At 48.2% G+C, this 25,658-nt stretch overlaps 7 protein-coding genes across 7 annotated transcripts; 2 read left to right on the top strand and 5 right to left on the bottom strand.

The window, feature by feature from the left end:
- Positions 1-1,548: 1,548 nt before the first annotated feature.
- On the bottom strand, positions 1,549-3,316 carry M430DRAFT_98027 (hypothetical protein; the record flags this gene model as incomplete). The annotated part of the gene is made up of 3 exons (XM_024870089.1): positions 1,549-1,949; positions 2,000-2,832; positions 2,895-3,316. The coding sequence occupies 3 exons, from the start codon at positions 3,314-3,316 to the stop codon at positions 1,549-1,551; spliced, it is 1,656 nt and encodes a 551-aa protein (XP_024723117.1).
- A 594-nt stretch (positions 3,317-3,910) lies between these two features.
- M430DRAFT_116866 (hypothetical protein) lies at positions 3,911-5,466 on the bottom strand (the record flags this gene model as incomplete). Its single annotated transcript, XM_024861651.1, has 2 exons — positions 5,064-5,466; positions 3,911-5,010 (listed from the first exon to the last, which is right to left on the bottom strand). Exons 1-2 carry the CDS (start codon positions 5,417-5,419, stop codon positions 3,912-3,914), a joined length of 1,455 nt encoding a protein of 484 aa, XP_024723116.1. The 5' UTR covers positions 5,420-5,466.
- Positions 5,467-5,612: 146 nt separating this feature from the next.
- On the top strand, positions 5,613-6,353 carry M430DRAFT_40278 (hypothetical protein). The gene is made up of 3 exons (XM_024867382.1): positions 5,613-5,846; positions 5,898-6,011; positions 6,060-6,353. Exons 1-3 carry the CDS (start codon positions 5,735-5,737, stop codon positions 6,080-6,082), a joined length of 249 nt encoding a protein of 82 aa, XP_024723115.1. The 5' UTR covers positions 5,613-5,734; the 3' UTR covers positions 6,083-6,353.
- M430DRAFT_97869 (hypothetical protein) lies at positions 6,304-7,271 on the bottom strand (the record flags this gene model as incomplete). Its single annotated transcript, XM_024870073.1, has 3 exons — positions 6,304-6,722; positions 6,770-6,866; positions 6,918-7,271. 3 exons carry the CDS (start codon positions 7,269-7,271, stop codon positions 6,304-6,306), a joined length of 870 nt encoding a protein of 289 aa, XP_024723114.1.
- Positions 7,272-8,010: 739 nt separating this feature from the next.
- Positions 8,011-8,756, bottom strand: M430DRAFT_16995 (hypothetical protein; the record flags this gene model as incomplete). Its single annotated transcript, XM_024863575.1, has 2 exons — positions 8,011-8,353; positions 8,653-8,756. 2 exons carry the CDS (start codon positions 8,754-8,756, stop codon positions 8,011-8,013), a joined length of 447 nt encoding a protein of 148 aa, XP_024723113.1.
- A 1,270-nt stretch (positions 8,757-10,026) lies between these two features.
- On the bottom strand, positions 10,027-16,265 carry M430DRAFT_116858 (hypothetical protein). The gene is made up of 8 exons (XM_024861650.1): positions 16,221-16,265; positions 15,990-16,173; positions 14,316-15,938; positions 12,563-14,262; positions 11,901-12,516; positions 11,641-11,847; positions 11,306-11,593; positions 10,027-11,256 (listed from the first exon to the last, which is right to left on the bottom strand). Exons 1-8 carry the CDS (start codon positions 16,226-16,228, stop codon positions 10,063-10,065), a joined length of 5,820 nt encoding a protein of 1,939 aa, XP_024723112.1. The 5' UTR covers positions 16,229-16,265; the 3' UTR covers positions 10,027-10,062.
- A 221-nt stretch (positions 16,266-16,486) lies between these two features.
- Positions 16,487-17,329, top strand: M430DRAFT_97619 (hypothetical protein; the record flags this gene model as incomplete). The annotated part of the gene is made up of 2 exons (XM_024870053.1): positions 16,487-16,590; positions 16,642-17,329. 2 exons carry the CDS (start codon positions 16,487-16,489, stop codon positions 17,327-17,329), a joined length of 792 nt encoding a protein of 263 aa, XP_024723111.1.
- Between the last annotated feature and the right edge of the window lie 8,329 nt (positions 17,330-25,658).

Here is a 25,658-nt window from a genome sequence, read left to right as displayed (position 1 = left end):
TTGGGTATCGCGATGATCGTATGACGGAAGGTGTGTTGCGGAATACTAATCTGATCGGCGTCTCAAACAATGGTTTGAACAGACAAGGAGATACGTATGGGCGCGCCCTCCCAGCCTCTTCACTTCTCCGCTGTCGCCCTGAGGCCGGCGGTCCGGTCGCAACTAAAATCGCCGACCGAAGCTGACGACGAGACAACAAAGCTCGTATGTCAATCAGATAACAAAACTTCCTGAGAACAGCTCTCGCAGCTGGCAGCTAACGAATCCCTAAGTGTCATGCCCCGGATAGGATATAGTCGGCTTTCGTCTTGCTGCTATATCCTCGGTCCACTCAGTGACATCGCGAGCTTCCCCGTTTAGTTGGGAGTCCAGCCTTCCGGCTCTAGGCCAGGAACAGGAACGAGCAGTGTTCGCCTTCTTATAGCAGCAGCGCAGTTGCCAATGCATGCAAGAAGGAACGAAGAGACCTGTTCCCACATCCCCCTTAGCAAGTCTCAAAATCCTATTCCGTGGGAATGCGGCGTTGATCCTTAAAGTTCATCCTCATTCTAGTGAATGAAAACCTCTACATGGCATACTAACGCATTCAAGCTTCGATGTCATCGCCCATTTTTATAAGGCTCTACGCGCGACCTCACTGAATCGCAGGCTGGTCTGAAATCTATCTGTCTGATATACATTCCTCTCGTTGGCCCCGCACTTACATCATCGTTATCGGAGAAGATTGAGGCCAAATGTCTCACTAAGGCAGAAACGCCCGATGAATATAAAAGCATGGCTGGGGATTACCGCATGACAGCACTGTCACGATGACTTGAGAGTGTTATTGTACTACCCCTCGCGCAACAATCTATCATTAGGGCTGCGATCACAGCCGTGCTAATCGCCTTGTTTGTCTATAAGGTCAGAGAACCTTGATTAGGAAGATCCAAGGAGCAGCGCAAGAAGAGGACAGAAATGTGTCGTTTTTCACATGTCAGTCAGGCTTTCCCATCAAGGATGGAACACTTTATTTCACTTTTTCAGTTATTTCTAAAGGGATAAGTAGACCATTCGATTGGTTCTTTCTACCGGGTTGAAAAGTCTCAACCTATAATACACAGGAAGCGAGCAGGCCACTCCTATACTCCGTTGTATTGATGACGCCTCGACCCGACATCATATGGCCAAGTCTTCCCCATATTTTTACTACACACGTACACGATGTAACAAGGCTATCCTCCTACAGCGCGCTTCAGAAGCGGCGTGCTGATTTCTGCCCCTTTCAGCTCCCAATACGCTCTCCTCCCTCCTCCGACTCTTTGGATTCGATTTTACCTTATGCAAAAGCAGCCAGGGCTTGGAATCCAGGCAGGGCTTTTGATGGGAGACTTTGGACATGTATTGAGTTACCCACGTCTTGCTTTTGACAGCAGCGGAGGAGACCCCAATTAAGGGTATAATAACCGCGATTTCGGTGACCAGAGACGCGCCTGCCAATCTATTACTCTAGAGGGCCCGTCCCTCATGAGATGACCGCGAATGGCACTCCGATATCCAATAGGCATTTCAATCTCCCTGCTGCTGCATGTGAGTAGGCAGGTTCCAACCTGCATAATCCTGGTGCACAAACGCCCGGTCGACAGTTGGAACTGATTCCAAGACGTACTGCAACGACTCGCCCAGGTCATGACTGTCTCTCAAACTCATGTTTTCATCCAGGACGATGTCTACCTCCACATTGAGCTTGTCGCCTGAATGATAGGCTTGGAGACCTTGGATCTGCTTGATGGTTTTGGCAAAACGCATCGTCAGGTATAAAAGGACGTTACGCTCGTCAGCTGTTGCTGCAGCGCCGGTAAGGTTGCGAATATGACTGGCGGAAGTACCAGCCCAATTGATGATGACGAAAAGTGACAGGAGCAGACCTCCGAGAGCATCGAGCCACCATATTTGTGCGTAAAAGCCGACTTAAAAGAATATTAGCAGAGCAAAGACGGCGGAGGTCGTAAACACTTACTCAGAGGGCAGATAATACTGAAGATGTTGAAGACAACATCCGTCATGGCATCTTGGGCAAGCGCTTGAACACTTGAGTTCTTTATGAGACGGCACCACAGCCAACAAAGTGCTTTGACCAATATAGTGCTGGACATAATAATGATCGATGGTAGGCCGAGCTCGATGATTGTATGATCATCAGAGTTTAGACGGCTCAAACACTCGAGTGCAACCTGTGCAAATGAGGTGACCATGATTACGGAGAACACAAGAACTCCTACTGGTTCCAGGCGTCTCCTACCAATAGGATAATGGTACTTATCGTGCCTTTCTATCATCCTTGTCGTAGTCCAGACGATGGCGGTTGAGAGAAAATCGAGGGCCGCGTCAACAAGTGATGCTAGAACTGAGAGAGAGTTGGTGAGAAAGATGACAGCAATTTTGCCAGCCAAAAGAATCGTGTTTGCAGCCAGGTTAACATATATCGCAATCTGCACAATCCTATCACCGCTCTCAACACTGTCGTCCTCCATTCCAGGGATCTCAGGCTTCGGACCATCATAGTCATCATCCGCGTCCTGCAGAAGGGGCGTAGTTTCACCAGAAACTCTGTATAGCTCTCGAGGTGTTCTCTTGACCTTCTTTGGAACGATGCCTGCTCCATTAGGAAGACTGGGCGTTTCTTCAGATATTGTGGGTGGAACCTCGACGCTGTTTCTATAGGTACTCGGCCCAGAACTAGAGGTGTGGTTGTATTCATTCAGTAGGTCGTGGGGAAGCGAGGAATCCAACAGACGATCGATGTATATGTACTGCTGTATCAAGGAATTCGTGCGCCGATAATAGTCGCGTCTGAATTATCAAATTTGCGTCAGTAAATGTATTATGGTAACAAAATATACTGTCCTGCATACATTGGCTTCCGCATGGTCTTGAGTTGCTCCTCAGTTTTCCAATATCTCCCCCACCGATAACGAGGGTTGCTATTTCCGATGAGTCTCTGGCTCCGCATTTGAGGCCCCATAAGTACGGCACTGAGGCGTCGTTCATCGCAGTGCCTAAACTCGTCGATTTCGTCGTCCCCAGATAGCCTACGCGGCCTCCCCACAGGAAGCGCTTCCTCATCGTCCGTATCTCGCCCCCAGGCCGCGGATGGCGCCCGTGGCGTGTTATGCAGAGATGTGTTAGACCGAGTCCTTATAAGGGTGTTCAAAGCTCCGTGGCCATGAGTAGCCATTGGACTTGGAGCTTCCGGACTCAGAGGGAGAAATCCCTGGAGATGCGGAATGCGCCCAAACCTTGGGGGGGATGCGGGAGGCTCGTCGTCCGTAGACATGTTGATATGCTGTGGAAGAACGACAGAATGGTCAGATAAGAATATGTCCGCGCTGGCAGGTATCGGAAGCGTCTGGCAAGAGCATGCTGAAATATGAGATGTGGGTTAGAGAAGTTGAAAGTTTGCCGGTTTGTAAGGCAAAACTATAAAGCTAAACCTGGGAATCTCAGCTCCCCCGGCCATCTCGCTTACTGCCGACAGCCGCCCTGACAGATAGATTCTGTAACATGGGAAACATGGGAAAATGGCTGAATCTGATTGGATCCAGGAATCCCCTGTCGGTTGATCACATCCCGCCAGCCTTATCGGATTTTTTGATCTACTTAGTGCAGTCAGTACGTGCATACAACGTGCAAAGTTCTTGATTTCCAATCCGAATATGAGTTTGAGGTAGAAGTGTTTGTCCATTCACAACCACAACTACCTAGGTATAACTTGCGGTACAATCTGACCATATATTTACACCTAATCCTTTGTTTTTATCATAAGGACAGTTGCCACGAATGCATGCTATAGTCTCCCTCAACTCCGGGTATCTGCCATAACGAAACCTCATTCCAACGCCCGCAGTCCATAGATCCCAACCCGCTGACAATTATCGAATGTGCACCTCCACCGTATCCATGTCAGCCAGCTCTGTATCCTCAATCTTCGAAGCCGGATCGAGTTTATCGCCGTCGAAGTATAACGCAACGTCTTTTCCCTCTGGGATGTTCCTTTCGAGACAAAATGCGTCAACCATCTTCTGGATCAACGTCGTTGCTTTTACCCTCATTCTGAAAGGCTCCATGTCCTTTGCCTTCATAATCAACTTGACCCTCTCAACAGCTACTTCCTCCTCTTGCTCTGGCTCATCCTCGCGGCCGCCACGCTCTTGCTGAAGCTGCTGTTGCTGTTGGTAAGCCATGAACGCATCTTCCGTCCAAGCTTCAAAGTGTAACCTCCCATGTTCATCAATGCCCTTCCCCTCAGAGGATAATTTCCCGTTCGAACCCACCTTGATGCCCAGGTGCTTGCACGTAGAAGCATCGAACAGTCTTTTGCCATTCCACGTGAGAAATATTGAGGCTTTGATTTCTGGTGGCAAATATTGGCCTCCTATGACCTGTTTATCACACCAGCTAAGTCTGACTTCTTTCAGACGTTGAGTTAGCTTTCTTCGGACCATTAGAGGCTTCGTGCCCTCGAGACAAGACGAGACTAGGATTTCAACGACTGGATCGGCCTCTGGGGCCTTGGGTTCCCGGAAGACGTCGTCAGCTGCTGATAGACGCCCACCAGTCCCATGATTCTGCTCGGCAAATGATTTCTGAGTATTGAGACGTTCAAGTTCCTTCTTCTTCTCTTTTTCTCTCGCACGTTGAATCAACTCCGGAAATTCTTCGTCAGAGAGTCGAGACTCTTCTTCCTCGGGTGAAGGTTTCGCACTTGGGACCATATAGATATCATCATCATCATCTACACTAAAAGGGTCGGGAACTGATTGCTTCACTGTCACTCCTTCATCTTCACTGTCACTCAAAGATATATAGCCCTTGGCTATTGGCTTCTCTTTCGAAATCTTCTGGTTCTTCGTCTCAAGGTCCCTTCCATACCGTGCTGAAAGCGTTGTTGGAGAAGCTTGTAATCTCTGTTGTGAATCCGATTCCGATTTCGATTTCGACTTCGGGCCGGGTGTCGAAAGTGTAGATTCGCTACAACTATGTTAAAATGTGATCTAATATGTTGTAGAACTAATTAAACTTACCCTCGGCTCGAATATACTTCATCCTGAAGATCGTTATTGGGTGAGCTGTCAGAAGAGTGCTCGTTCTTATCCTCTGGTTCTGCAGAAACACGACGCCGCTTGATCTCTGGAGTACTGGACGCTTTCCTTTCTGCACTGGCGGTGGACCTCTTGCGCTCCAATTTCACCAGCTTCCTCTGCCGCCTCCGCTCTTCTTCGGCGAGCCTACGAGGGTAGAGCTCTTTTGCTCTGCTGAAGAAATCGATGCCTTCTTCCAGCTCTTGGGGTTTCGAAAATGTAGGTTTGCTGAAGAGAGATTTCTTTTTCGGTGGTGCAACCGGAGCTTCCGGGAGCTCATCGCGCGTGTCTCCCATCATTCAAGCAGGTGGGCGTTTGCAGATGCGGTAATATCGCGAGCCTTCAAAATGGCATTGCGCGCGCGTGGTGATCAGAGGGGACGTGGGACAACGCGAGGGAAAATTGGCTCCACGCTAGTGGACGTCAATGAATATCCGAGACCCCTCCAGGCTGAACTTCAGAGGTGAAGAAAGATAAACAATCCACGCGCCCCTTTAAAACTTGGTTGACGGACGGCGTTCACTCTCAGGGCCTTAACTTTTGTACTTGCAGGAGCGCAGTCCGAAATTTAGCTGGGCGGTCGAGTCTGTAGCTGGAAGCCAATCATACACACGATGGAAAACGGAACCGCAGCGCAAGGCGAGGGCCGAGACCCATCTGGTTTCCTCAGCGAGATTATTGGGAGCCAGGTCACGGTGAAGCTGAATTCGGGAGTCGTCTACAAAGGTCGGTGTTCTGCTGCTGCAGTGAGATTTCGAGGCTGATACCTGACCGCAGGAGAATTGCAGTCCGTAGACGGATACATGAACATTGCGCTGGAGAAGACTGAGGAGCACATCAACGGCGTGAAGAAGAGAACCTATGGTGACGCTTTCGTCAGGGGGAACAATGGTGAGCATACCTCCACGTAGCATAGATCTAGTGCTGATACATCTCTAGTCATGTACATCTCGGCGGATTGAGCACAAGTTTCTACGGGTTAAATCAAAATCGAAGACTGGAGAGGCCTTGAGCAGGAGTCATGGAGTCATTTGAGCGTTTGGAAAGGCGTTATGACACAAAAGGGTGAAGAAATGGATGAGGGTATACCTCGGAGAGGGGAAGTGCGAATGATGCTGAACAAATCAGGACACATATCGTTAGCATATGATGCTTAATCCATGAGACTTCAGAGTCCTAGATATCAAACTCGAGAGGTCCATGCTAGATAAGTTACCCCATGTACCGCAACCTCTCCTTTTTCATTCCGCTCCGTACTAGGGTCCTTGAGGGCCTTGAAGACCCTCTCCTGGATCTGTTCCTTCTTCTCGCCTTCCTGGTTAGCGATTTGCGAAAGAGTGCTATATCTCTTCCAAACACCTTCATCACTAAGCCAGACAGTCCATTTAACAGTATCCTCCCCGATCGGCAACGAAAATAGCGGAAGTTTCTGGGCGAAAGTGTCTTTGAGCGTCTGCAAGGGCGTGGTATCTTGCTGCTTCTCGAAGACTTGCCGCCATATCATATGCCTAAATCGTGGATGACCATCCTCAAGCTCAGCAATGATATCCTTCAGTTCCTGCTCCCATTTCGTAGTTGGTGTCCATGCTTTCGGTCCGTTGTCTGAAGCTATCAGCCGTGTCCTCCAAAGGCAATTGCATATCACATACAGTCTTCAACATTCCAAATCATCCCAAAGGCCGCTCCTGGCCTTAACACCCTATGAATCTCCTTCAATGACGCCTCCGTAGCAAACCAATGGAACGCCTGCACGTGATCAGCCCTGACACAACCCCTCAAACCATTCATTCTACGTACCTGCGCCGCGACCAGCGCATCTCCCCACCCCTCCCCAATCGGCATATTGCCCGCATCCCCATCGAGAACCTTGACTCTTGCCAAGTTCTTCTTGACCAGCTCCTCCCTCATCTCGCGATGGGGCTCCACCCCCACGACCTCATACTCCTCGGGCCTCGCCGTCAACAACTCCGTGAACTTGCCAGTTCCACATGCAAGGTCCACTACGCGCGCGTTCTTCAGACCTGCCACCCCTAGATGCGTGAGCAGCTTGTCTACGGCTTCGGCGGGGTAGCTAGGCCGGTACTGGTCGTACTGCGCAGCGTTGCTGAAGCCTCTCGCGGCTTCGCTGGCGAGAGTAAACGGCGTGGCCATCTTGAGCTGGGCAATGGAAATATCAGGCGTTTGCTTTCGTATATCTCAGTGCTGAAGTGGGGGAGTAATGAGGTGCGGGGCTGCATCCTTCATACGTCCATCATGGGTGAAGAAGTACTTACGATTGCAGGAACTTGGATAGCCCGAAGATTTATGGTATTCCTTGATTACAAGCACCAAATCGATTTTCCTCAGGTAGCTAAGGTAGGTAGATATGGATAAATACTGCTACATACAATAATACCAGCTTTTAAACGGAACGGTTCTTCCGGCAGGGATCCTCGACGGGACCGATCACGCCTTTCCGGGTCCATTATTCTATCCCCCGCATTCCTAGCAAATTTCCTACTATCCCCAGATCCATATCCCCAAGCATGCGTCTTTATAATACAACCTAGTAGAGTTATCTCTAGGGGTCTTTGTTTAGAGGGTAGAGTTGCGTCTAGTATATGTCTTGAGGGGCTCTTATTATATAGTACTGGGGGTGTTAGGTAGGGGGCCGGAGCTTGTTCTAGTAACTGTGAGGTTATAGCTTTCCTAGAGAGTTCAACGACGGGTAACATGAATAAAAACCGATGTCACTACTACTATTTTTAGGAGTATCTGCTATGGTATTGATCAAGCGTGTAAGGTTCAATTTCTTGATCGTTTGTGTCAAGTATCAGGCTGAGCTATATACAGAACAAGCGAGGTCACATGCCCATGCCTTGACAGCTTGATAATTTTGCTGATAGTTGATTCACTCACCAGACAATTCTTGGGCCTCCCAGGTTCGTTTTGCCATTAGCTCAAGGCCTTGTGTGGTGCAAATGACATCCTGTTCTGCAGAATTCATCGGATCTGCTGGTTGTCGAAAAAGCTTTTCGAAAGGCAGACGAAGAACTCCGCTGACCAAAGCTGTATGGCTGACTCGAGAGATTGGGATAGCTAGCATTTTCGTTGCAACCCGCGCAGTAGGGATTCGAGTGGCCGTACCGAGTCGTGAAGGATTTGAGGCAATCTTTTCCCATTGCTCGATAACAATTTTCGGATTACTGTCGTCAACCTTGACTATAATCACAATTTCCACAGCCTGGGCATATCTAGCTCCATATCAGTGGAGTGACCAGCACGAAAGGCAGAGAAAAGCCCCATTTTTGTCACTGAAAGACCATCGAAGAGGGGGGGGAGGGGGTAATGAGGCATCTCGATGACTAGAGTGCTGGGTTCCCTGTTGTGGGAAATTTTGCGTCGACTGAAGGGCGTAGATTCCTCTGTGATCTTCGGCAAATCTTCCTCCGGCACGTGAAAAGGAAATCAGGATGAGATTTCTGGTCTCCGAAATTATCTCCAGTAGCGGTTTGCTTTCCGTTCAAAATCCGCAATATTGCTGAAGAAATACTGTGGTGTCTGTTTTGGAAATCCTTTGAGGAACCCTGTAGACGGTCCGAGGGTAGTAGACAGCTCGGAATGAGCCCCATTGGCACAACGGAGCATACAATCCATGATGATCTGCGTTCAGATCAGAATTTAGGTCAGAAGTAAATTAGAGGAGAAGGGACAAAGAAAGGCGAGGCGTGGCAGAAACAGAGGATAAGGTAGACGGAATCCAGATAGGAAGGCGGTGACATTAGGTCCGACCTTATCGTCGGCTCTGCCGCGAACCTTATTTTCACGAGGATAGGGGTGGGGTCAAAGCAGTAGATTCTTAATGATAGAGTAAGAAATCTTCACCATCAAACAGCGTTTGTGGTTTAGTGGTAAAATCCATCGTTGCCATGTGAATAGCTTCATATCAACTTCGATGGGCCCCGGGTTCGATTCCCGGCGAACGCAGAATACACATCTTCTTGAATTTTTCTCCCCCCACCGTTTTCTTTTTTTTTTTCCTGTTGAAAGTCGAGGCACGTGATATTGATGCCTTAGGCTACGTCTCTACCGGTTTCTTTGACGGGTGGATGCTTAATGATGCCTAAGGCTGTATGCCTAATCCAGTTTTGAGACATGCCGTTCTTTCAACACTCAGTTCTTTTCACCTTTCTATATCAAAAGACAGCCTCTTGCCCTCTAGAATCAAGATACTAAGACTCTCTGAATACCCGCCTAACATTTTCTTTTCCCCTTTTCTAAGAAGGCTCTATTTGCATTTGGAAACCTTCTTAAGAGCTACTTCGAAGGAATTTCTCACATTAAAAAGCGTTTGTGGTTTAGTGGTAAAATCCATCGTTGCCAATGAAGTGATTCATTCAACCTCGATGGGCCCCGGGTTCGATTCCCGGCGAACGCATTCATCTTTTGGAATTTTTCTCCCTTAAGACTTGTTCGAACTAGAGACGGGGTGTTGGGATTGTATCAATTTTTCCTTTTATCTCCGTTAACTTTTGAAGTTTAATTTTTTGTGGTTGTTTTGAAGCGAGAACAAGGCCCGATTTCCCTAAGCTTGTTTCCAAAGCCCTTTTTTTTTTGGGAACAAAAAGGAAGAGCCTAGAAAAAGGTAAGGGAAAGAAAAATTACAAAAAAAACATGTTTTGCGTTCGCCGGGAATCGAACCCGGGGCCCATCGAGGCTGCTGTGAAATTATTCACATGGCAACGATGGATTTTACCACTAAACCACAAACGCTTTTTGATATGTGAAATCTCTTCGAGATAGCTCTTAAGAAAAGGATTCACTCTTATCCCAAACTGGGGGAGAGGTTCTCTGCAACACAGACCAAGAATAAATATAGTCTTACAACCCTTTTCAGATAACGCAGTCTCAAGTGCAAGAGTTCGAAAGCCGCCTAGGGTATGTATATATTCAGCTACTTTATCTAGTATGGGATACCGTTCGTGATCTCCTGGAATTTGTCATAAACCCCGGTTGAATAACTGGAGTGACTCTTCTTGATCAAGTCCTTCATGTATTCCGCCGCCTCCCTCTCACTTCTCTCTAACACGAACCGGTCCTTGAAGTTCTGGATCGTCTCCGGCTTAAAGCAAGGCAAGCCACTGTCCATCATCAACAGCACAAGCTGACTTAGCTTCTCTGTGTATTGTCTAGAGGCTAGGAAAGCTTTTACGCACAATTCCTCGAACCACTTGAATGCCTGGTGGTCCATGCTTCCGCCCATGACAGACACCATTTCAGTTGTGAGTTTGAATGGAGCTCTTTCAAACTTGACGCCACCAGGAGCAATGTCAAAGCAGAATCCAAAGTCGATATGTAAGATATGGCCCGCATCATCAATCATGATGTTACCATTATGTCGATCCTTGAATTGCAGCAAGTAAGAAATGATGGAGTAAGCTGCCATGCTCTTTACAAAATTGTTCCGGGCTTCTTGGAATCGCAGAGAGTCTTCATTCCCATATTTCGAGATGAAGTAATCGTAAAGACCATTGACAGCTTCTCGTCCGAGCATATCTCGGGAGATAGAATTTGGCAGAACGTCGATCACACCACAGCCGGGCGCCGTTGCCGTAACGCGGTAAGGGAATACGTAGACGTCGAGACCAACATGGTTGAAAATGCCTCGGAAAGTTGCTATCATTTGAAGGGCCAAGACATCTTGGCGGCAGTCATCTCCGACTTTGAATATAGCGGACTGCCATACTTCGATCGTGGTCTCTTTGGGTACTGAATTATTCTTGTTGGTCTCTTCGAACATTTCATCAGCCCCTTCTATATCCGTCTTGGACTTTTTGATTCGGAAGGTTGCCATGTACGGTGCTTTAGCATGACTCTGAAGTGGCTTCCCAGACTTTCGGTCAATACCGATCACCACGCCGTCAGGGTTACTGGGTAAGTAAACCCCAACGTCGACCTTGATTTTACGCAACTCTTCTTCGATTTTCTGCTTTTTCTCGGGCTTGGGTCGCTTGATGAATGGCTTGAGCTTTCCAGAAATACTAGTAACTTCGTCAAAGAATGCGAATTCACGTTCATAGAAAGCCTTGTCATCGCCCGAAAATTCCGCGATCATTCGATTCATGACCTTGTCAAGTGTGGGCTTCACAGCATCGGGCTAGAGAGTCATTAGTATAATACACCGAGAAGTGCAGTACTACACTCACAATCTGAGAATCCTCGTCCTTGTAAGCGTTTGCTTTCATGTTCCATATAATCTGATGGGCGAATAACTGAGAGAACTTTGCAGTCTCTACGATATATCTCTCGACGTAGCCAAGAGCGTCATACCGCAATGTCTGAACGATCTGGGGGACATAGAAGAAGGTGACATCGACAGAATGGCTTTCGAGAGCCCGCATAGCATATTGCACAATGAATGGATGATTCCGGTATGCTGGTAAGAAGTATGTGACTGCGGTGATGGGATTCACAGGAGCCCAATACAGAAGGTACTACAACGGTCAGTATTTGGATCCAATGGCTAATCGGTCGGACTGACCTTCAATTGGAAAGACACATCATCTGGCAATGCACCCCCAAGTAGAATTTGGAGCGCCTCGGGTTCAGAAATAGCCTTGTCTGGAAAGTTGAACAAGAGCCATCGTACTTCGTTTTGAAGTCTTGCCGAAGGAAATCTTGCGACAAGTTGTATGGCCAATGATGGGTTTTCGTTCCACGCAGTCCTTACATGGGCGAGGAGAGTTGCCTAAACTTAAGTTAGAAACGTGCATTTGCAGCAGAGGCCACAGTTATGCTTACCTCTGTTGGGGACTTCGATCCATGGCCGTGGCCGGAGCCTTGGGGGTCGTTCAGAGGGTATAGCCAGACTGTGAGCCGCGCCTGCTCGCTTTCAATCAAAGTCTGGAGCAGGCTTTCCTTAGCCTGGAGTGACTTTGATATCGGCTTCTGTCCAGCCACTACAGCATTTCGGAGTGCTGCCGACACATCCCCGAGCAAACGAACCTCGGCCTTCAATTGCAATCGATTGCCACCAAATGACCATTGGGGGGCGAAGCTAAACCAGCTCAAGGCTGCAGATAGTATTTGATCCTTCAACGAATACTTTGAAGCCATATCAAGAGCTGTACTATGCCTCAGCACTTTCAGGCCGAATAGAACAATCTGCAATCTTATCTCTCGGGCTAATGGATGACCAGTAGAATGCTTCAGGCTTTCCAATGTAGTGGCCAGGAGTCTCAGGAACGCCTTCTCGATGTGAGGACTGCCAAGGCGAGTTGCATTGAAGTGGCTTGCTATGAATTGCAACAACCGCATGTGGGGTGCAAGCAGATTATGAGCAGTCTGCTGCCGTTTTTTAAGTGCCGCTCTATCACTTGGTGCAAATTCTTCTTTGACGTAGAACGGATCAGGGTGCCTCCAAAAATTAGCAACTGTGAAGTAGAGAGGGAGCTGAAACTTACAAGAACTTCGAGTTGAAAATACCAAGGCGTCGATGGATTGTGGATTCCCATTGCCGAGCGACTTCCATTAAAATTCTGGGCTCCATCCGGGGATTCTCGTTGATAACACCAAGCCAAAGAGAAATGCCAAGTTTGATGGATTGTTTCGTGAAGATTGCGAATGGAATGCCGACAAGATAGTGCACAATAGCACACTCGTCTTTTTTACTCCGACAGAGCAAAGCCGCAGCTCTTCGCAAGATATCACGCAGTTCGTCGATTGGGATGTACTTGCGATTTACGATTCGAGCCTCGAGCTGTGCAAGTACTGTTACAGCATTGTGCCCATCTTGTTCCGACTTCGAGGCAAGAGACCCACGTTGGTCGTCGAGATTCATGAATTGCAGCCATTCTGCGCCATGGTCGGGAATCGTCTCCGCGTATCGGTACTCTTGACGAGTTGTGTATTGGGCAATGAAGTCCGAAGCGGTATTGATGTTGCAGTCTCCATCACGATCTATGGCAGCAAGCCTTTGATCGGTGTTTGGGATTACAGATCCCATCTCTGATGCGAATGATCTACCGAGTGACATATGCCCGTAAGCGCCATCGTCGTCATATTCCGAAAGGTACGTCTGTAGTAGACCTTTGATATCTAGCGGTGCAATATTGATAACAGCCGTTACCCAACCTCTGGCCTTTTTGTACAGGTTGTTGAGCGTGTGTCTGCGCATGGCATAGTCATCAGACAACTCCACAGTAACATTGCCACGGCTTGAGGTGAAAGACGACTTCCAGTCGTATTCGTCGGTTTCAGCTTCCAAACAGCTGGCCCACATCAACGAGAGCAATTCCAAAAGCGCGAAAAGGGACGATTTCTGGCACAGCGCGGACGGAACATCGAGTATGATTCGATCTGCACAGATCATAGCGGCCTGCTGCACTCTATCAATACGATAACAGCATCCGCTGAATATCGACGAGAGCTGTTTGGCAACGTAGGGTGCAGAGAAAGTCGGATTATTCCCGGCTAAGGTCTTACGCAGATAGATGTCCATAACTGTTGTAGTAATCGATTCCATGATGCTACTCATATCTCCTCTTCGCATGCTAGGTTCCAGAAAGTAGATCAAAGCCTTAGTACAATCGCCCGAGTCTGCACGGAGTGTTTCTACGAGATAAGCGGCCTGCAGAAATATGACTTTGCTGTAACTCAGGCCTGAAATTTCCGAGGATTTGGCTGGCAAAAGAGCTGTAAGGCTCTTCTTTTGGGTGGCCTCATGTTCAGAACTCATCCCACGGCGAAGGACAGTATTAAGCTCAATATCGCTCTCGACTTGTTCGCCTCGCTTCTCAGTAACAAGGGGTCTTGAATGAACAGCCATAAGTTGTAGTTCGTTTCGGTATTTCTTGCCACGGTCTGTATTAGCAGTGAAGCCATGAACAACGATGTTGAACCAGGCATCACGGAGAAGTGACGAGGTTTCCTCACTCAAAGCGTCACCAGAAGCCAAATCAATCTGGGACATCAATATAGCAAGAGGTTGCAACATCTGGGCAATCTCACGTGCGGCAACTTCGACATCAGCTTCGCGGGTATTTGCCCCCTGGTGCGCATCGCCCCTGCTGATGATGGATTCCAGCAGATGCTCGAGGTAGATATCAAACAACGGGGACTCTCTGCGCAAACTCGAGGAGAGATAGTCACGGCCTTTCATCACCTACGAAGGTCAATACTATTCTCTGAATTGATTCGGATTGGGATTTGACTTACCGCCGCTAGTAAAACCTCGTTATTTTGTATCACGCCGTCGTGGCTGAGTTTGGCATAGAGCTTGAGCAAACTACGGAATTCGAGGGGTCCGCCACTTAATGCCAACCCAGCAGCCTCAGTGATAATTCGAGCATCTACCGATCTGCTGACCTTCTCAATCTTCTGAAGAAGCATCGATTGCGCCAAAGCCGTTATCTTTGCGTCCTTGCAGCTACTAGCAATTCCACAAATTGCTTGTACAACATTTCCATAAACTGCTGAAGTTTCTTCCTCCCCACTTATCGTCAACGATATGGAACTGCCCGTAGATTGCTTTCCGGCGTAGAGTGTTGAGTTAAGAGACGCATCCATAGTCAGGTCGCCGTTAGCTCCACCTGCGAGAGCTCTTTCTGGGTTGGTCCCGGAGCTGAGAACATTTCCAAGGGTATATAGGGTAGTAATGATGGTATCCTGTGAAAGGATTTGGACAACGTATGCTAAACAAGCAGATGCAACGGAAATCGTCTGGCCACGGCAGCCCCCTTGTACGATGAACCGCGGTAGGAGTCGACTAACATTCGGGGCAAAGCCAGGGGATAATTTTGAGATCAAAGCCATTGCCCGAAGGACAACATTTGCTAGCGTCTCGTCGGCCATTTGTACAGGATCTGCAAGGGTATTCTCTAACCAAGTCATAAGAACATCGGGGTCGGCAGCATCTTCATTAAGCAGTGCACAATTGAGATAGCTCGTGAGAGCACCTGCTTTGACTGAAAACGCGAGTCTTTGTTGCCATGCAGAACCGAGTCGAAGATAATCAGCACCATCCTCGAGGAGACTCATCTCATCAGTAGCAATATCGGCCAGTGTCTCAATGGTATCGAAGTCCACTCCTCCGCTTCGAGATGAAGTAAGACCAGTGAGTTCAGTACCTGACATAAGCAGATCTAGGATATCGTTCCCTCTGAGCACATCAACGTCTGCAATGAGAAGTGAGGAGCCTGCAACGAGGAGCCACATGAAACTTCGCTGGAGAAGCATAGCGCCAAGGGGACGACCAATGGCTGCGTAGTGCCGGACATATCTCTTCCATTCCTTCACATGGCTATTTTGAGAACTCGTGTTGCGGATCGTGGAAAATGCGATTTCAACTGCTACTAAGAACTTTTCTGATAACAAGGCATTAACACGCTGAATCAGATCAAGCCTCTCGGCAGCAGTCCAGAAATTCGCATACGCGGCTGCAGCATCGAGGAAGCCGAGAATCGATATGGTCACCGTTGCAACATGGACGGCATCTTCAATTTCGGTTGTATCTCCATTCTCCGTGTCTTCCCCCTGGATGGCAATCAAAGCAGCTTGCGTACAATTGTCCAGGTATCCCCATAACTTCTCCACGACTAACTTCTGTAAGAATCCATGATTCACGCCTAGTGAGAGCAGGGCCGTGGCGAGGTTGTAGCTCAGGGCTTCAATAGGGGAGGGTTCGATTTCGCGGAAAAAGGGCGACGGAACGAACACCTGCGTGTGCGATTCCAGGACGTAAGGGGACAGCTGTTCGACCAGCTTCAGGGCACTTTGGGGAGTCTGCAGGAGAGGGGCCGCTTTGCACAATGCCAGCAAGACTTCGAATTCTCGTATAGTCTGTAGTCATGTCAGCCTTCCTCCTTTCCACAGGCAGAGATCCACACATACCATGGGCGACCCCGACAGAGATTGAGGAGAGCCTTTTGTAGCGCCATTTGTCTGCACATTTCCAGGACTTGAAAATCCTTTGCAGAGTCGATCAAGGTCCGAGTTATCAAAGTCCGTTGACGATGACGTTGCGGCGAGCGCAGCAATCTTTTGCAAGGCTTGTCGCCGGATGCTTCGTGAGACACTACGACACGGTCAGTACACATTTATAAGTAAGGCAGATCGACGTACGTGTCCATAACTGTCCTTTGAAAGTAAACTTCCGGACGGTTTTTGAGCTTACTTCGTCCCTGCTGCTGTGCATCTACTGCGTAATTTGAGCTACCCCGGTCCCCTGCAGTCCAGCCTCGCCTCGCTAAGTTGAGGCAGCTCTGTCAACGCGTTGCTACATCACATCAGTCCGCGAGCCAGATTTTATCAGCCTCCCAATCCATATCTACCACAAAGCCCAAGTCTCCCATACGAATACCTCCGCTCTTCTCTTTGCCGCAGTCAAGATGGCTGCGATGTTTAGTCAAAATCCGCTGATGAACGGCCCGAACTACTCTTTCAACCAGGCCCCAGTGACCGCAGCTGGCAATAAGGAGCATGCGTTCAACCCGTAAGTTAAACCCAGGTTATTACCTTAGCTTCTCACTGACTAGTTGTATAGATACACTGACAACGGTGGTTCGACCCTCGCGATCTCTGGTTCCGACTTCGCGATCCTCGCCGGCGACACACGGTCGACGTCCGGATACAATATCAACACCCGCTACAGCCCAAAGGTATTCAAGATCGGGGGCACGACATCAACTCAAGATGATGCTACACTGGTGCTCTCAGTTGTTGGGTTCGCAGCTGATGGTGAGGCGCTGAAAGAGCGTCTCGATGCCATTGTTAAGATGTACCGTTACCAGCACGGCAAGCCCATGAGCGTCAAGGCCTGCGCCCAGCGCCTCTCCACCATCCTCTACGGCAAGCGCTTCTTCCCCTACTACGTCCACGCCATTCTGGGCGGTCTCGACGAGGAGGGTCGTGGCGCCATCTACTCCTACGATCCTGTTGGTAGCTACGAGAGGGAACAGTGCCGCGCGGCGGGTGCCGCGGCCAGCCTTATCATGCCCTTCCTGGATAACCAGGTCAATTTCAAGAATCAATATATCCCAGGCAGTGGCGTCGGGCACGAGTTACAAGAGCGGGAGAAGATCCCATTACCTAGGAATGAAGTGGAGGATCTAGTGAAGGATGCGTTTGATAGTGCGGTTGAGAGACATATCGAGGTGGGAGATGGTCTTCAGATGCTTATTATCACAAAGGACGGGATTGAGGAAAAGTATCTGCCGCTCAAGAAAGATTAGATTGGGGAAATGGCGTTCTGAGGCATTGTACTATTACATATGGACACATTGAATGGGAGCGGATTGCCTGCTTATTCCATGTAATCTTTGGGGGTAGTTCTTGTGAAATGGCCTCCCATCCTCTCGCAGGATATCTTGACGCCTAAGGCATTAAAGGTCGACGTCACGTTACCTTATAATGCTGTATCACGAGACCCAGAAAGCCAACCAATCAACGACCACTTTCCGCCACCATACCACCATACCACCTCATCATCCCAGTAGTACCCCCTCTGCAGAGCTCCAATCACTTTCCGGACACGGAAACTTGGCCCAACAGTTCCCCACGATCTGCTCATTACTCACATACTGCCTGCTAACAATTCCAGTATGTACCTGTATGTAGCTAGAAATCTAGCAAGGTCATCTGGGGAGAGAAGGGGAGTTTATATTCCCATACTGTACCTACGAACAGGAACCCAAAAACCAAGCCCTAGGCCAGAAGTCGGGGACTCTAAAGCGCAAGCTAGGTACTGAGGCGCTTAGTAGCACCATAAACTCGTAGAATTCCAAGCCACGCCGCCGGCTTAGCCCAGGGGAACCGCAGCCTGCCCCTGAGTTAGCTCACTGTGCAACTCCTAAGTTAGCTTTCTTGGCGTGTGTCTCGGATGCTAGCAATAAAAGCGTTGAGCGTTATATTAACCTTCTCTCAGCTGCGGAGGTTGCATAGGTGACAATGCAAGATGCTTGGTTCAGGGTGCTGAGGAGTCATACAGATACGTTGTGTGGGATTATACTAGGGGCTTTACATGTATGCTGACAATGGCTTCTGTCCTTTCGGGCTGCCGTCTTTGATTGTAGGATTTGCGGCATCTCCGTTATAGTCTCTGTTGCAATTAGATGGGGGAGTTTCGTTAGAGTCTTGACTTTCAATAAGGGACGAGGCATGTGTAAGAGACTGATTTCAATCCAAACCCTCCAGAAACCTCTGGAGCGAAAATTGCCCTGGTTGTGTTGGCGACTGAGCAGGTGTAGAGGACTCTGTGTCCCTGGAACGCATGCTCAAAGTCAAACTTAAGTGGGCAAAGATCAAGTGCGTACTGAGCGATCGAGATGTATAGCCATTTCCCATCTTGTCCTTGGCTTTGAGGAAAGCTATGATACTTTAAGGGGTCCACCGAAGCTTCTTTGGGGCATGCATTTATTTCCGGCGTGCATACTACCCAGCCCAGGACCTGTACTAGGGATCCGAGCCAAGCTTAACAAGCACATAAATGATAAGCCCGCCTGGGACTTATTTGTGAAAAATAGAGATAGGACCAAGACATTGATTTTGCTGAAGAAGGGTATAATTGCTTAAGAGGACGGAAAGCTTGGAAGGACAGAATGAGTGGATAAGGATTTCCGCGGAAAACTGAGTGATTGAATAGCAGGTATCAGACTCAGGAATCCAGCGTGGGGAATTTACTTGGTTAAAGCAATGTGTCCTTCGGGAGATGATCAATCGACCCGGTAACTTCATAGAATACTACTGTATGGGAGATCCAGCGGTATTTGTGTCGTGGCGAACAATCCGGTTAAGGGATTCCCGGCAAAGAATATACCCTCGAGAAAAAAGTAACCCGCTGCAGCTGACTTAAGGATTCAGGATACTTCGAGAACCTCTGTGGAAAGAGTCATCGGTCAACCACTGAGTTGCCTTGTCTGAAATTCTGTTTGCCCTGATGGGGCCAAGGTGGAATCATCATGGACGATCCCTTATCTTTGTCAAGGCCCAAGGCACTGCATAGAATCCAGGAATCAAATCTTACGCGCCAATCTTTGCGGGGCAATTGGGCTCCACAAGGGAGGCTCTAACAATTCTTCAAGAGAGAAAACTGGTCGCCACCGCAAAACTCACTTGAACGTGGAGTAAAACCTTGGTAGCGTCAGAGAGAGCAAGTGCCAAGGGTGTGTATCTCTTTAGCCTTCTCGGTCTGGCGATTGGACCCCTAATTCTCAGTCCTCGATGCGAATCTTGGGTAAACCCACGGGTTCACTTACACCCATGAGACATACGGACATGCCTCCGGCAGGTCCACAGCCTATCAAGCAGAGGACATCATCAAAGTGCCGGACCAGGGGAACGTTGTTGACGGTACAGGACAGTCCAGTACAGTAGTAGCATGTCTCACTAAAGCAGCATGAGGTGTAGTCGATCGACCACTGCCTGGAAAAAAGGCAGGAATCGGAGTTTCTGTGTCCAAAAAGTTGGCCCATATTCTGCGGATGACGGCAGCCTTGATGGCATATGTACGGAGTACGTCAGCCTGAGTGCTCGTGGCTGCGCGGACGGCCATCAGAGAGAAGTATTCTTTGTTCCTTTCCTGTTCTCGCAATATTCGCTGGGCTGTTTACGGAGGCTCCGGAATATGTACATAATACACACGTGTGTACTATGCACAAGATCGCCTCGATCGTGAGCAGGCGGCAAGCGGCGGATTAATGAGATAGCCGGGGTCCCAATGCGGCCTAGTGTGCTTAGCTTCCGCCGTGCACAGCCATAACCTCAGATTCTCAGTCCTTGACACTCTCCACTACTCCTCCTCCTCCGTTCGCGCAGACCAAGAGGAGCGCCGGGGTTGAGAGCGTTGAGTGGCTGTCGAGGACTGTCGAGACTCGAGGTCCCCGCCGCCACCCGTTGATATGGGCCCGGCACGGCGGCATGGCATAACCCGGGCACCTCGAAGGGTCGACCGACTCGAACCTCACGTCGCCCGTCTACACCCTCGTCGCCTCCAGCAAATGGGAGCCGCTCGCTTCGCTTTCATCCGTCTCCTCCAACTCGCGGACCCACGATATTATTCGCCACCGCACACGGTCCTGTGTACAGTCCTTGATTTCGGGGTCATGATACGCGGCCCCCCCCCAACTGTTATGCGGCCCCCCCTCTTACCGAATGCGTCGGCAGTAAGCCGAAAATGTAGGCGGTCAGTAGTAGTACTTTATTTCTCTTGTAAACTGTATAGTAATCTACGTACTGTTACTACTGTTTACTATCCTATTAACCTTGCCGTCGTATACCTCGCTGTCGCTTAATCATTATACCTCGCCGTCGCTTAAGATGTCGTCCTTATTTAACTCCCCTTTACCGGACCCTAAAACCCCTTTACCGGCCCCTTTACCGGCCCCTTTACCGGCCCCTTTACCGTCCCTTACTACCGGTATAATCCCTCTATCCCTACTGCTAGAGGGCTAATTCGACTTATTCGACACGTTACAAAGTGCCTGCCAGGCTTACGTCAAGTTAGCTAGGTATGCCCTTACAATTAGGAGGACTAACAAAAGGGGGGGAAGGGGTCTTAAATACCTAAATTACAAACGCGGTAGCGCCTACTATAGTAGTGTTAGTAAAGAACACCGGATCTACTCTCGCGGTACCTTTAGAACAAGGTACTAGGTGTCTCTAAAGGCTAGGTAGCGTATAGATAGCTTATAGACTCTTTAACACCGTCCTAGAAGGGATACCTATAACTATAAGCCTAGTAAGGCCTTAGCTTTCCCTAAACACCGCTAGCTTAACAGTAAGTAACTTAAGATTGTTAACACTTACTATATAACTAGTATTCTACCTAGTCGAACTGTGACAGTACTACGCTAATAAGGAGGCCCTAGAGTTACGGTTTACTACTGTAATATATATAACGTTACAGCTACGCTAAGCCGGGCTAGGCATGCTAGTAGACCCCCTCTACAGGCCCTAATCGAGTCCCTTAAGGAGAAAAAGAGTACTAGTAAAGTGTTTTTTAAGTAGTGTTCTAATACTATAGGCAATATTAAGATGATCTTTGTAGTAGATACACGGTCTGTAAAGTACCTAAATTAGTACCTAGATATCCTACTATTAGATTATATCTATAAGACAAACAAATTCGATATACTAATACTAGATATTATTAGTATTAATCACTATAGGAACACGTTTATAGTAGCCCTTTGCTAGCTTGATTAGGAGACTAAAGACTGTTATGATAAGACTATTTAGTACCTTATTAAGCTGTTTAACGACAGAGTATAGCCGTTAGTAATTACTACTAACTATAAGGTAGCCTTAATTAAGGCCGTTACTAAGTACTTCCCTACCTTTTAAACTAAACGCGTTCTCTGTCTCTAGTATATTAACAAGTGTATTATAACTTACTATAAGGGCCTTTTTCTAACTATAGAACAGTAAGAAGAGTTCTAAAAGTAGTTTTGACGCGTTGTTTACGCTAAAACAAAAGAGGAGTATAAAGATATACTATTAGAGTTTAAGGAAGAGTTTTATTAGAATAATAGTAAGCCTTACTAGGCCCTTCCTAACGCGTCCCCTAAGCAGATCTAAGAGGCTGTTAATTAGGATCTTAAGAGGCAGGCTCTTGTCTACGTGATTAGCTAGTAGCTAAGGCCCTACTATAAGTAAATTGTTTATGCCTAGGTTAATTAATTCTTTTATAGTAGAACTACTGTTACCTTACGCCTTAAGGGATCTTACGCTATAATCAAGTACTAGATTAGTAGGCTATCTAAGCACCTACTCGCTATTTAGAACTCTATAACGCTAGTAATTAATAATTAGCTAAATAAGATTACCTTATTAACTAACAAGAGGTACTAAACTACTCCTACTAGCCTGTCAAGTCTATTCTACTACTAGGTAATAGGCAAGATCTCTTACTACGGCTTATACAAGCTAAAAGAACAGTATTAACACGTTCTACGCTAAAGTAAGTATAAAGAGTAGGGTCTAATTTAGTCTAAGTGTACTAGATCCTTTACTAGATCTATAGGGATGCCTTGTTAGTATATGATTAAAGCTATGATAGCTAGTAATACAGGTATCTAGCCCTTTATTTTTACCTAAATAGGCTAACCTTATAGTTATTACACCTCTAGATTTCTACCCTTATTAGTACCTTAACCGCCCCTCTCCTAGCTCTAAATAGAGCCCCCCTCCTCCTCTTATCCTCGATCCTATTAATCGATAGCGCCGACAAGATAAAGAAGCTAAGCGGCAGGCACACTAGAGAGCGAATACAAGGGCTAAGACGGCACAAACAGGCAGGATATTAAGTTAATTTAAGTAAGTAGTACTACAGTTAAGGCACTATATAGCGTATATTTAGTATGGCTATAATCGATCTACCTATAAGAGTTGTCGATCTACAGGCTATACGCGTAATACCTGTCCTTTTGTACTACCTGTAGTACTACTACTAAATACCGCGACGACAGTAGTAATAGGAAACCGGCTAGTTATATAGCTAAATCAGCTAAGTCAGTTATAGCCGCTGTCCTAGTAGCCTTTAGACTAATTATAGTAGCCGGGGGGGACTTAGAATAGCTTTATTCCGGCTACTTAATACAGGCAATACGGGCAATACGGGCAATACAGGCTATAAAGGGGATACGGGCGTTTAGGTAGGCTTCTGTTAGCTACTATAATAGGTTTTTTTAGTACTATTTCACGGGTTTAAGTAGCTCTTATCAGGCTGCTATTTAGGCTGTTATTTAGGTGCTATATAAGTCACATTAGACTGCTATTTAGACTACTATTTGGACTGCTATTTGGACTGCTATTTGGACTGCTATTTAGACTACTATTTAGACTGTTATTTGGGCTGTTATTTAGGCTGTTACTGTCTGCTGTTAAGGTTGTTTTTTGGTACGATTTGACGCGTTTAAGCGACCGTTTAAGCAGCTGCTATTAGCCTGTTATTTGGGTGCTATATAAGTCACTTTTACTGTTCTGTTTAAGCTGTTATTTAGGCTGTTAATATGGCTACTGTTGACTACTGTCAAGCCTGTTTTTTAGTACGATTTAACGCGTTTAAGCAGCTGTTATAAGCCTGTTATTTGGGTAGTATATGGCTTACTTTTAACGTGTTATTTAAACTGTTATTTGAACTGTTATTTAAACTGTTATTTGAACTGTTATATGGCTCTCTATATGGCTCTCTTAAGGTAATATGCGCGCTGTTATTTACGTATAATAAAGCGTTACAAATATACCTAGTGTTATACTATAGGTAATACTAATATTAGGTATTAGCAGAAAACTCTGTTCTGCCGGAGGGGGGGGGCCGCATAACAATTAGGGGGGGGCCGCGTATCAGTACCCTGATTTCGATTGTTCGAGCGCGAGGCGCGGATTCGAGGGCAAGGCCCCCCTCACGACTCAGCAGGTGATCCCGATTATACGCAGGGTGGTTCTCGTGCCCAGTCGAATGACTAATTGGCCCTGGTCAAGAGGCCATCTGTCCCCATCTCCAATGCTGGCCCTTCGCAGCGACTCGCAGCGACTCGCAGGCCCCAGGTCAGGGCTCTCTACAGCGTTATGTGACTTATGTCATTCGGGTTTGTGAAAAATAACTGCAACCGGCAATGATCAGACAATATACATAGCCACAGCGGCACGCCACAGCGATCAATTGACAGGAAGGCCCGGGGTATGCGCGGACGACTTCGTATTAAGGACTAGGTTGCTGTACCTCGCTCGTACCTACAGAGAGCGAGCCGTATGGCCTCGAATGGCACCAAGCACACGACGACCACAGAGGTCTCCTCGCCACCGGTTCGTGTTAGGAGCAAGAGCCAGGTCCGCGGCTCCCCCTTCTCTGTGAGACTCGTGCAAAGCTCCGACCGGAAAACGATGCGGACCAGCACAAGGACAACCGATGGATCACGGCCGCGCTTCAGTAGGTAGGTTCTCCGGAGCTCAGTCCGGCATAAAAAAAAGTTTGTCTACGGAGGGTTAAACGGAGCAATAAAAAGGCGGAAGTTTCGAGAAGACAACGGTCCAGACCGTCGGAGCGAATGATGGAGCGAATGGAGCAGCGTGCTTTCACCGTGCCAGCCTCGCCCCGCTCATCGCGCACCTTCGCCACAAGTCGCACCCTGGTCGACCTGAACTCGACATTTCTGCCCCTTGTCTAGCGATGAGCGGGCGTGGGATCATCGTATTTTCCAAAATCCCATCTTCTGGCCCGCCTAAAGGCGCCTACAAGCAGCTCTGGTGCCGACAATTCCCATGTCCGGTCTCTTGCCCTCTCTGCTGCCCTCTATGCTCTCCCCCCATTGCCCCCCCATTGCCCCCCATTTCCTGCCTTTTACCCACTCCCCGTTGTGCTTCTTGGGCCCGCCTTGGGCACCGGCTCCCTGTTATCCCTCCATGCTTATGACTACGCTCCGTCACTCTGTATATGCTCCAAAGCTTCGCTCCCGGAATATCCATAGGCCGTAGACCCGCGCGGGACCAGGCCTGGGTCGCCTTGCTTGTTAGGTTCTAAGGTTGCTCCAGGGGAGAGAAAAAGGTCGTGTCAATTATGTACTCCCTCCCCTCCCCTCTCCACCCCTCCCCCCCCCCAAAATGTACCTCTCGTGTATACCTACTTTCCTAACCTCTTGCACTTTCGTCCCAGGTCCCGACGCTCTTCAGTAGAACCACTATTTCGCTATTTCCTTCGGCCTCCGATTCCTCCTGTCGCGTGCTTGCCACTCACTTTACGCTGCCGTTCCTGACGATCGCTCATTCTCTCCATCCAGAGCATGCGCCTTGCGAAGGAGTCGCCGCGCATTATCTCTTTGCTTGTCCTACACACACCGTGAACTTCATTCCTCGAAACTTCCCTGCCGCTGCTCAACCTGGCCTAGTCTCACCCTGTTGATAACCTGATACCTTAGAGGTTAGTTGCTAGTCAATCTATTATCTTCGTCGGTACCCAGAGCAGCATCATGTCATCCCTCCTCCCCACCAGAGGTTATCTGAAGCAGCAGCAAGCAACTGACAGCCGCCCCCCTTGCCCCAGCAGATTTGCCCCAAACTCGCGAATCCCTGTTCATCTCGCTCGCCCCTTCTTAAGCCCTTTTATTTTCAACAAATGCCCACGTTTCCCGTGATCAGTCATCGGTTTCTATAAGATCACTACGAGCGCACGAAGCCTCTCCACATTGCATTAGATACATTTGAGAGATACTCAGTCGTCGAATCCTAGAAAGGCTACAATACTTAGATTCCTTCTGTTGCGCCTACCAATTCCGTGTACCCCGACTGCATTCTGCATTCGGCTTCCTTTTCTTTCCAACCCAATACACAGTTTACCTACCGCTTCATAGGGGGATACTCGCAGGCTGAGAAGGATTGAAACTCTATTTTGCCTTTCACGGCTTGTCAATCCTGCGGGAGCTTACCCTGTGGAGGAAGGAGTAGCTCAGGACCCGTAAGGAAACTGATTCGGGGAGAGGAGATTTGAAGAGGTATGGTTGACTTTTGTATTACTGGTCACATAACATAGTAGCTATTGGCAATTGGGTTCATCTTGGTTGTGGTCTT

The sequence above is a fragment of the Amorphotheca resinae genome (assembly GCF_003019875.1).
Source record: "Amorphotheca resinae ATCC 22711 unplaced genomic scaffold M430scaffold_3, whole genome shotgun sequence".
Lineage (NCBI taxonomy): Eukaryota > Fungi > Ascomycota > Leotiomycetes > Helotiales > Amorphothecaceae > Amorphotheca > Amorphotheca resinae.
The sequence above is the reverse complement of the archived record's forward strand: the minus strand, read 5'-3'. Positions and strand labels throughout refer to the sequence as shown.

What these genes read in the sequence shown, in the direction of transcription:
- M430DRAFT_40278 (XM_024867382.1), top strand. Translation starts at nt 5,735, where the DNA reads ATGGAAAACGGAACCGCAGCGCAAGGCGAGGGCCGAGACCCATCTGGT. An exon ending in TTCGGGAGTCGTCTACAAAG is followed by an intron (nt 5,847 to 5,897) that starts GTCGGTGTTCTG and finishes ACCTGACCGCAG; the next exon opens with GAGAATTGCAGTCCGTAGAC. An exon ending in TTTCGTCAGGGGGAACAATG is followed by an intron (nt 6,012 to 6,059) that starts GTGAGCATACCT and finishes ATACATCTCTAG; the next exon opens with TCATGTACATCTCGGCGGAT.
- M430DRAFT_116858 (XM_024861650.1), bottom strand. An exon ending in CTCTGTCGGGGTCGCCCATG is followed by an intron (nt 15,939 to 15,989) that starts GTATGTGTGGAT and finishes ACATGACTACAG; the next exon opens with ACTATACGAGAATTCGAAGT. An exon ending in ATTTTCAACTCGAAGTTCTT is followed by an intron (nt 12,517 to 12,562) that starts GTAAGTTTCAGC and finishes TAATTTTTGGAG; the next exon opens with GCACCCTGATCCGTTCTACG.